Here is an 11,153-nt window from a genome sequence, read left to right on the forward strand (position 1 = left end):
CCCCCCCCCAAAAAAAAAAGGTGGGGCCAGATAGCATAAAAGGTGCAGACTCGAGATGTTTGGTGCACATCAGCCATCCAAGGACCACAACTTCCTACCAAGATCATCGCTGGATCCAAGGGTGTCTTTTCTATCCCCTTTTTCATTCTCTCTCTCTCTCCCTCTCTGTTTCTAACCTTATTGTGGCATGTAAGGATAATATACTTTCTAACATTGCTAAGTTTTTGTAACCTGCCACTTTGACAATTTTGTTAAGTTTTGCTAGTTGTAATCCATTGCTTTGAAAGTACCATTTTGCTAAGTTCTGCTAGTTGTAATCCGTTGGTTTTGAGAGTATAGTATGGTGTGGTTTTTGACAAGCTTTATAATCTTACTCAAGTTATGTTTTGTACAAGCCTCCTGGGTAATGGTCTTACTCTTAGAATACTGCACAGAAAATTCCAGATATTCCAATCTCGCCCAATGGGTTGTTAAAATAAATTAATTAAGAGAGAAGGATTGGATCCAGCCGCACCTAGGCTCCTCTCTGGGAATGAGTTTAGATAGCAAGAGGGTCCAATCCGAATCTCCCTGGGTTGACCCCACCTCTGGGGAACTGTAATGATGCCCACCTTGTGGGATGTGACAGTTGGTTTTGTTGTTTTTTTTTAAATGTTCTAGTTCATAACTATTTCAAAAGAAAAAAACAAAACCACAAAACAAACAGAACAAATGCACAGCACAACAATGGAACAGATTTTGAAGTCAGTATACCAAACATTTCAGCTTGCCTTGTGACAAGACTATGCCTACACAACTGAAAACTGAAGCTCTTCTGAACACTGTATTCTGTTATGTGCCTATAAAAAAACTCATTATTTTTTGTCATATTCAAAGCAGGCTTTAAAATAACCCAGCTTTAGAGCAGCTAAAACAAATTAAAATCCAAGTTTTGGCATACATGTAGGAAGTAACATTTGGACAAAAGTGGTCAGAAGGGCAAAGTGACCCAAAGTCTAGAAGCTCCACTTAAACCAAAACACAGTGAAATAGCTCAAGACTATTTAGCATATACATTCTGATTTTTGAAACAAGGTAGTCTAACTTAATCAGCTGTCTGATTTCTGATCATTTCAATGAGAGGCCTCATACTTACTTCATGGTCTTCCATCTGTCCTTTATATCTATCACTTACATGTGGTACTTAAAAAGTGTTTTAGAACAAAACTCCTTCTTCAGGCATACTGCAAACTCATGAGGCAGAAACACTTTGAGCTCAACCACCTCCAAGAAGCCAGACCACAGGTTTGTTTTCCTTGAGTTGCTGTGAATAAGTATTAGAAAACCCACAATGTATATTGCACTGTTTTCTCAATTAACTAAAAGGGGTTTCTTGGATCACTGGTCTAAGCTTTTGCAATTACAGGCAAGGGTTCTGACTGTGTATAACAATCTAAAACATTCATTTAGTGCTCATTTGTGACTTTGCTTTGAGTGTTGCAGATCCAAAAAGTCATTAGTGGCAACATTAATTATAGAATCCCAGACTGGTTTGGGTTGGAAAGGACCTTAAAGATCATCTAGATCCAACCACCTGCATGGGCAGGGACACCTCCCACTAGACCAGGTTGCTCAGGGCCCCATCCAACCTGGCCTTCAACACTGCCAGGGATGGGGCAGCCACAGCTTCCCTGGGCAACCTGGGCCAGGGTCTCACCACCCTCACACTAAAGAATTTCCTCCTAATGTCTAATCTAAATCTCCCCTCTTCCAGTTTAGATCCATTAGCCCTTGTCCTCTCACTACACACCCAGGTAAAAAGTCCCTCCCCAGCTTTTCTGTAGCACTTTCAGGCACTGGAAGACCACTATGAAGTCTCCACGAAGTCTTCTCTTATCTAGGCTGGACAACCCCAACTCTCTCAGCCTGTTTTCATAGGAGAGGTGCTCCAGCCCTCAGATCATCTTTGTGGCCCTCCTCTGAACCTTCTCCAGAAGCTCCATGTCCTTCTTATGTTGGGGGCTCCAGATACAGTGTTCAGCGACTAACCTCTTACTCAGTGAGCTGTAGCTTTGCCATTTTTATCTGAACCATTTTCATACTTGGACAACAGTTCCTTCACTATTGTCTCATCTACATAAGGCAGTCACAGGCTCCAAAAGGATGAGCAGCTTTTGAAAACAGGAACATCCTGTTAATTTGGAGTTAAATGTTTATGTGCTGTCATCACTTGAGCTCTCATACTATGTACCACACTGGCTAGTCCTAGAGTCCTGTTAGGACACAGGTGGTACTTCCTCCAGTGTGAAGGACCAGATATTTCCTCACACGAACATAACATGCCCTTTAGGTCAGCAGTCATAATTGGCTTAAAGATGGCTGCTCTGCGTTTCACTCTAAACCCTCTCCTGCCTGCGTCCTCTGCCAGAAAACAACTTGGATGCCCTGAGGGGGTCCTGCTGCTAGAGAGGAGCAGTGGTGTTTAAAAGATATTTCACAGCTCCTATGTGTTTTAATTACCCTCTTTGAACCTCCTGCCCCAAATTGTTTTATTTTTCCCCTCAATAAACCGTGTGTTCGTAAATTCTAATTGGGGATTGGCTGCTGTTATTGGAAACACTAGTGAGCACTGAACAAGTGTCTCACCCAAAAAGTCAGTGCTGGAGTTCACTGCTCCTCTGTGAAAGGCGAGCGCCACGTGCAGACCTCTCGGCAGATCCCGATAAGCTAAATTCACTCCAAAAAGGAGATATAATAGGTCGCAGATCGCGAAACTCCAGCTTTGAAACTATCAGGCTGAATAACTTACATCCCACTTGCATCACCCGGATGAAAAAGTGCTCCAGGCAGAATATAATAGCATTTTCACTGATCTTTACTGAGAAGCACACATTCAAGCATTACACAGCACAGCATCCAAATGGCAACTCACTGGCCACCAACACCACCATTTCCAACATGACATCCAAATAATATTTGGTCTGACAATTTGAGAACCCAGATATGCCAGTGTTTGCTTATACAGAAATAGCAACTGCAGCAGCCTTTGCACTGAGAGTGGTAAATCATGGCCAGGTGTTATGGCTTGGGCTTAACATGACAACAAAGAACCAGCCCCGTGGCTACTCACTCAACTCCCCCCACACATATACCCATGTACTGGGATGGGGAGGACAAAGGCCAACTAGAAGCTCATGGGTCAAGACTAAGGGCAGGGAGGGTTCACTCACCATTTACGGTCATGGGCAAAACAGACTCAACTTGGGGAAAAATAATAATTTAATACTAATCAAACACAGGACACAGACAACAAAAGGAGCAGAGCTTACATACATTACTCCACCCCTCCCTTCTTCCCGGATCCAAATTACTTTGTTCCTGGTTTCTCTCCCTCCTTCCCCCAAGCGGCACAGGGGGACAGGGGATGGAATTTAGTCAGTTCACAGGCTGGTGGTTCTTGCCATTCCTTCCTCTTCAGGAAGAAGGATTCCTTACAGCCCTCCCCTGCTTCCCCATTGAGTCCTCCACGAACATCTCCTTCATGAGTCCTTCCCACGAGGTCAGGAGTAAGCTGCTCCAGTGCAGGCTTCCCAAAGAGTCACGGGCTGCTCCAGGAACAGACACCTCCCCTGGCACTGGGGTCTTCCATGGCTGCAGATCCAAGTCCACGGGCTACAAATCCACATTCAACCCTCCTGGCGGTTTCAGAGAATGTTCCACCACATTCCTCCATGAGTGCAGGGGGCATCTGCCATCTTGCCATGGGTTGCAGGGAAACTTCTGCTTGGGCACCTCCTTCGCCTTCTTCCTCATCAACCGTGGGATCTTCAACCTGGCACTACTCTCACCACTCCAGCTTAGCTCTTCTGCTTGCTCGTTGCCCAGGTCTTGTAGCAGTTTGTTCATATATTAATCGCAGAGACACATCTATTGGCGCAACTCTAATGGTTCTGGCCTTGCTACCTGAGCCGGGGGAGCTATTTAGTAGCTTCTTACGGGAGCCACCCCTGAGGCCCCTCCCCTGCTACTGAAACCATGCCAGAACCAAAACAGCACACCAGGTCAAAGACAACCACATCTCCTGACTGCTCAGAGGCTGGCGTGACTGCTGCTACTATGTCCTGCTTAGTCCCACTGGCATAAGTCCTGCTCTAAGCAGGACAATCTAAACAAAGCCTCTCTCTGCACCAATCTCACAGCCAAAATTGTTCAGTGTGCAAATACTTGTCTTATTAGACCTACTGACACAGTAAATGGTAGACACCTCCTCTTGCACAGCCTTCTTGTTTGCCTGAAACAGATACTAGCTACAGAAGGTACAAGCACACATTGTGGTATTTACATAGCAAAACGAATTTGTTACAGTAAAAAAAACTAAACACACCTAGACTAGATGGACTGCACTGACAGCTGCCAGTTTAACCTCAGCTGCTAGACAAAGGAATAAATCCCTTCTGGATTCTTCCCAGTATACTGTTTTTAATAATGACCACTGCTATAACCTCATCTTGAATACGACTCTGCTACAAAATCTGCAAGCACGTGTTAAGAAACACACTAAGTGTTTTAGGACATTTGATGGTAAAAAGTCTTTCTAAAGGAAAATATTGATGCACATAGTATTCACTTTGTTCCAGCTGAATCGGAAAAGTACTAGTCTAGTGATGTTAAAATCGGATCCAGAAAGGCAAGAGTCCTTTACTTTATGTAAACAGATGAGACTTCTGCCCGAACACACTGATGGGGTAAGGGTGCAAATTGCTTTAAAAGACAAATTCTAAAGCAATAAGCAAAACCTATGCATAGGAAGCATTACACAAGCCACTGTTTCAATAGTCACATGTTCAAAGAAAACAATTAAAGGGTTTTTTTTTGTTATTTAATATGGCTTTCAGCCACCTCAGCCTTTTAACCAGTTAAAAGCATATTAAGGAGGTTCTGAGAATAGCCCTGGCAAAACTGTATCTATCACTCTGATCTCTAACACCATGTACTAAATTATATTCCTAGCCCAAGGATCTACTACAAGAGTAATATTTCTCTCCACTTTAGTGTAATGCAGAAATCACTGGCCAACTCATAGAAGTATCCTCCAGTTTGGTAGCAAAATGAAAACATTCCAGATAAAACCAGTTACCACTTACGAACAGGGAACAGCTTTGAAATCAAGTGGAACTGTTTTTGTGGTCACACAAACCACACTTATATAATTTTCAGAAATTGGAGTTAAAAGCTTTCAAGTTGTATAATAACAGTGACAATACAACAGCAATATTAACATGCTACACTTGGCATACGTCACGGTTTGACTCAGGATCAGCAATTAAACCAATGACAACAATGCTCTCGATCCCCTCTCCCTCCCACCTAGGTAGGGAAAGGAGAGAGAGAATAAGGAGAGAGGCTTCCCAGATTGAAAACTACACTAGACAGCTTTAATTAAATACTAATGATAAAAGAAAACATGTACAATTATATACAAGAATGTGCAGGAATGTGCAAACCCCTATTGCCTCACCCCACCTCCAGCAACTCCCACAGCATCTCCGGAGCCGTGAGCAGCTCCAAAATGTCCCAGAGCTGCTGGAGAGAGTGGCAGAGCAGACAGGAGCTCAGGGGAGAGTTATGAGGGTCAGGAATGCACGAGCCTGGGGATCAACAATGATGGACAGTCAGAGTCCTCCCTGGATGCTGGCCATGGATGGAAGAGAAGAAGAAGCTTGACTTCCATGATCCCTGACTTCATACCAAGTCCTACATAAAAATACTGATGGAATATTTGGTTCAGCGATTTTGCCATCTGTCCAGTCCGTTCCTCCCTACAGGAGGGTTGTAGATACGACTCTTCTGCTCCTTTAGTGTCCAAAGCAGCAGATTCAACAAGCAGAGCGAAGAGTCCTTGGTCTCTCAGCAGAGACACCATTTGGAGATTATCAGACCACTAGCTGGAAAACTTGCTGCTAGTTTCACTAAGTGTGTTGCTTAAAAGAGAATTCACTAAAAAAACCCCACAAAACAACACAGTAAAAAATAAAACTGGCCTCATCCTGGCTCAAACCAGGACATTCCACCCCTTATTCCTGACCACATATATTACATATAGCCTCTATGTTTTACACACTGTCAAATTAGGGATTCTCCCCCAGAGTCAGATTACCTTGAGGTACCTATTGTACTTCACCATCCTCCATCATCACACACCAGGTATGTCCAGGTCCCTGAGCAAAAGCAATACCCCTGACAGGTTTACCTTTGCCTGAAGCAGGATAAGCCCAAACACTTTCCCCAACAGATTCCTTTCACTCAACACAGGGACTTCATCCCCATCTACTGTATGTAGAAGGTTTGACTGAGCAGGACCAGCTCAATTGATGGATCCCCTGGTGTTAACCAACCAGGTGACCTTTGCCAAATTTTTGCCCCAGTTTTTAAAAGTTCCACCACCCATTGCCTTCAGGGTAGCTTTTAAATAGACCATTGTACCATTCAATCTACGCTGAGGCTGGTGCATGGTACGAGATATGGTAGATCCACTCAATACCATGTTCTCTGGTCAGTCACAAGACTGTTTTGGAAATGAGTCCCATTGTCTGACTCAATTCTCTCTGGAGTACCATGTCTCCACAAAATTTGCTTCTCAAGGCCCAGGATAGTATTCCCGGCTGTGGCATGAGGCACAGGATATGTCTCCAACCATCCTGTACTTGTTTCCACCATTGTAAGCACGTAGCGCTTACCCTGGCGGCTCTGAGGCAGTGTGATGTAGTCAATTTGCCAGGCCTCTCCAAACCTGTACTTTGACCACCTCCCCTCATACCACAAAGGTTTCAACCGTTTTGCCTGCTTAATTGCAGCGCACGTCTCACAGTCGTGGATCACCTGTGCAATAGTGTCCATGGTTAAGTCCACCCCTCGGTCACGAGCCCATTTGTATGTTGCATCTCTGCCCTGATGACCTGAAGCATCATGGGCCCACCGAGCTAGAAAGAGCTCACCCTTGTGTTCCCAGTCTAAGTCTACTTGGAACACTTGAGCAGCCTCATCTGCTCGTTGGTTGTGTCGATGTTCCTCAGTGGCTCGACTCAGAGGCACGTGTGCATCCACATGACGCACTTTTACCTCCAGTTTCTCTATCCGAGCTGCAATGTCTTTCCACAGGTCAGCAACCCAAATAGGTTTACCCTTTCGCTGCCAGTTGTTCTGCTGCCACTGCTTTAGCCAACCCCACAAGGCATTTGCTGCCATCCACGAGTCAGTGTAGAGATAGAGTCTCGGCCACCCCTCTCGCTCAGCAATGTCCAAAGCCAGCTGGATGGCTTTTACCTCTGCAAACTGACTTGATTCACCTTCTCCTTCAGCTACTTGAGCAACCAATCGTGTAGGACTCCACACGGCAGCTTTCCACTTCCGGCGGTTCCCTACAAGACGACAGGAGCCATCGGTGAAAAGAGCAAATTGTTTCTCAGTCTCTGGTAGGTAATCGTATGGTGGAGCTTCTTGAGCCCATCTCACCGCTTCTTGTGGTGGCATTCCAAAGTGGGTGCCTTCTGGCAAGTTTGTAATTGCTTCTATGATACCTGGACGGTTAGGTATTCATATATGAGCTTGCTGGGTAATTAAAGCAGTCCATTTACTCCAAGTCACATCAGTGGCATGATGGATAGGAGAAACATTACTCTGGAACATGAAACTCAGTACTGGCAATCTGGGCGCCAGGAGGAGCTGCGCTTCAGTGCCGATCACTCTAACTCCTTCATATCCTGCTAGTATATCCTTTTCAGTTAAAGTATAGTTAGCCTCAGAACTTCTGTAGCTCTGGCTCTAGAATCATAGGGTTTGGAAGGGACCTCTGAATATAATTGAGTCCAACCTCCTTGCTGCAGCAGGAACACCTAAGACAGATCACATAGGGGTTGACCTCTAGTCTCCTCTGGTGCTTTCTGCCAGAGGCTCCAGGTAGGACCATTGTATCCAGCTGAAGAGTAGAGAAGAAGCACATTTCTGATGTCTGGACCTGTTCAAACTGGTCCAAGGCCCATTCCATGCGCAATCTCCTTTTTAATGTGCTCAAAAGCTTTCTGTTGTTCAGGACCCCATTTAAAGTTGCTCTTCTTTCAGGTCACCTCAGAGAGAGATCTCACAATGTGACTGTAACCGGGAATGTGCATTCTCCAGTGTCCTGGTTTGAGCCAGAATGAAGCCGATTTTCCTCTTAAAGATTTTTTTTTTCCTTCAGTGAGCTCTCTTTTAACTAGCAGCAAGTGTTCCAGCTAGTGGACTGATAACACTGGAATGTTTATGTTACTGCCGAGATTCCAAGGTCACGTCTTTGCCCTGCTGGCTCAGATGCTACCGGGAGGAGAGTCGTATCTATGACTCCCCTATAGGAGGCTGGACTAGGCAGACAGCAAAATTGGCCAGAGGTATTCCATTCTATATATCTACGTAAGCCCAGAGGAAGGTCTGAGATCACAGAAGACAACTTCCTTCCTGCTTCTCCTTCCCTTCTCTTCCATCCATGGCCGGCGTCCGGGGAGGACTCCGTCCATCCATCACTGTTGACTCCCAGGCTCGAGCTCTCCTGACCCTGATAACTCTCCCCTTAGTTCCTGTCTGCTCTGCTGCTCTCTCCAGCAGCGCTCTGAGACTTTTCAGGACTGTTTGCAGCTAAGGAGAGTGCTGTGGGAGTTGCTGGGGGTGGGGGGAGGCAATAGGGGCTTTGTACATATCTGAACATATTTGTATATAATTGTATATATTTTCTTTTATCATTGGTGTTTAATTAAAGCTGTGTAATTTAGTTTTCAATCCAGCCAAGTCTCTCTCTGTTTCTCTCTCTTCTTCCCTACCTGGGTGAGAGGGGATTGAGAGCATTGTTGTCGATCTGAGTCAAATGGCGACAACAATTTATTAGCGCCAAACGTGGGGCTTGATTTTAAGCCCAGCTTACACACTTTCATTAATTGTGAGTTTTCAAAATTCCATCTCTGATGGGAGGAATCCCTCAGATAGCAATGGGCAATAATTCTGCTGAATTTCATGACAGACTGAAAACTGAACACTTTCTGCAATGAATCTACCGGATCTTTTTCCCAACATGCAACTGTACATGTGGTGTGCAGCCGAGCGCATTCTGCTCTGTGTAGCTGCTCTTGTGATTGTTTTATGGTTTATCGACAGAACTGTAGCCATAACCAACTGTATAATTATGGGGGCACTGTATGCATACTGTTATGGTACAGATCCTCAAGTGAACGGAACGGTCCACGTTGGTAATGGCAGTAGCAGGTTCAATTTTACCTCTCCATTTTCTTTCAAGCTGAACCTCCCACCTCTTGATGTGAATAGCACCGTTGCAGTAGGGATGCTTCTGCTGAATGTTTATAATGTATTGTGGATACGTAGGGTGAGGCGTTGTTCCACTCACTTGCAATCCCCCACAGGCAACGCTGCTGCCACTGTTGCAGCTGCTACCACCACTCGTCCTGCTACAAAAACAGCTGCTTTTACAAGTGCTGCTACAAAACCAACTGCTTCTACAAAGATAAAGTCCACTCCCTTTCAAATCAAACTAGTTAATCCTGTGACCAGGAGCAAGGAAAACGCAAAAAGGCTCCTCCCTTTTTACCCGCTCCTGTCTGACACATCCACAGTTTCTTCAGGCAACGATAGAGACTGAAATTGAGGAGGCAGAGGATTCTAAATCAGTTGATGGAACAGGTACCTCACAAACAGATAAAAAAATCAGGCCACTCTCAGGCAGATAGAACAGCAGGCCCTCCTCCATCAGATGACGACAATGACCTTGTCCAGCCTTTCTTTATGAAAGAACTGCACCTCATGAGAAAGGACTTCACCCGCACTGATGGTGAGGGAATCCTTCCTTGGTTGCTCCAATGCTTTGATAGTGGGGCTGAAACCTACAACGTGGATGAGAGAGAAGCCAAGCAGTTGGGATCCCTGGCCAGAGATGCTGGCATTGACAGAGCACTTAGTAGTAAGATGGGAACCACCACCCTGTGGGACCAACTTCTTTCAACTGTGAGAGAGAGATACCCCCACAAGGGTGGCATCGAATGGCGCCAAAGCAGAACACCCACTCTTGAGAAAGTCATCGCATACTTGAGAGAAATAGCTGTGCGAGAGGTGATCTATGATAAAGAGGGACTTACAAACCCTGATGACGTTCTGTGTGACACACAGATGTTCTGGAGTTTTGCACAGGCTGTACCAGCAGCACTTACCCATAACTTCTCCTTCATGGGATGCACTGAAGACTATGCAAGACAAACTGTGCGTGAGGTGGCTTTCAAAACACGACAGTATGGAGACATAATCTCTGATTCCAATCAGTTCCACACCTCAGCCACTGAACAAATGACTGACAGAAAGAATAAGATGCCAAACAGATGGGGAGGTAAACCCCAGAATCTCCCTAGAGACAATTGGTCACGTGTTGCAGCCATTAAGAAGAGACGTCCTGCTACAAGACAGCAGTGAGAGAGACAGGACCCACTGCGACAGCACCTGTGGTCTCCAACGCATTATTTTAAAGAGGACATAAGAATCTGGGACAAGAAACCCACTGATATTCTCCAGATACGTGTGCAAGAGCTACTAAGCAGAACAAAGGCAGGAGATGGTTCTTCCAAGAAGAAGGCTGCACCAGTCACCACCCAGGATTGCGTATCGACCTCTAATGCTCAACATTAGAGGTGCCCCACCTCTGGCCAGGAGGAGGAGAGGCAGAACTGAGTTTACTGGACTGTGTGGATTCAGTGGCCTGGCACATTAGAACCACAAAAGTATAAAACCTTGGTGGACACTGGAGCACAGTGCACCCTAATGCCATTGAATCACAAAGGGACAGAATCCATCACTATTTCTGGAGTGATGGGAGGATCTCAACAACTGACTGTTGTGGAGACCTGTCACCGTTTGACTCAGGTCCAACAACAACACTCTCGATCCCCTCCCACCCAGGTAGGGAAGGAGAGAGAGAAAAAGAGAGAGACTTGGCTGGATTGAAAACTCAACTACACAGCTTTAATTAAACACTAATAAATGATATAAGAAAAATATATATAATTATATACAGATATGTTCAGGTATGAGCAAAAGCCTCTCTCCTCCCCCCACCCCCAGCAACTCCCCCAGCACTCCCCTCAGCTGGT

The 11,153-nt window shown here is 45.3% G+C and overlaps 1 protein-coding gene across 1 annotated transcript in view; it reads right to left on the reverse strand.

Moving 5' to 3' along the window:
• LOC104394007 (ubiquitin-associated protein 1-like) overlaps positions 1-7,509 on the reverse strand; it is a 20,895-nt gene extending 13,386 nt beyond the window's left edge. The window contains exons 1-2 of the mRNA XM_010003542.1: positions 7,326-7,509; positions 6,846-7,127 (exon numbers count right to left, since the gene is read on the reverse strand). Of these exons, the coding sequence (XP_010001844.1) occupies positions 6,846-7,127; positions 7,326-7,509 (466 nt within the window). The remainder of the gene's footprint in view (positions 1-6,845; positions 7,128-7,325) is intronic.
• Between the last annotated feature and the right edge of the window lie 3,644 nt (positions 7,510-11,153).

The sequence above is a fragment of the Chaetura pelagica genome, unplaced genomic scaffold, assembly GCF_000747805.2.
Source record: "Chaetura pelagica isolate M959 unplaced genomic scaffold, ChaPel_1.0 scaffold348, whole genome shotgun sequence".
In the NCBI taxonomy this organism is placed as follows: Eukaryota; Metazoa; Chordata; class Aves; order Apodiformes; family Apodidae; genus Chaetura; species Chaetura pelagica.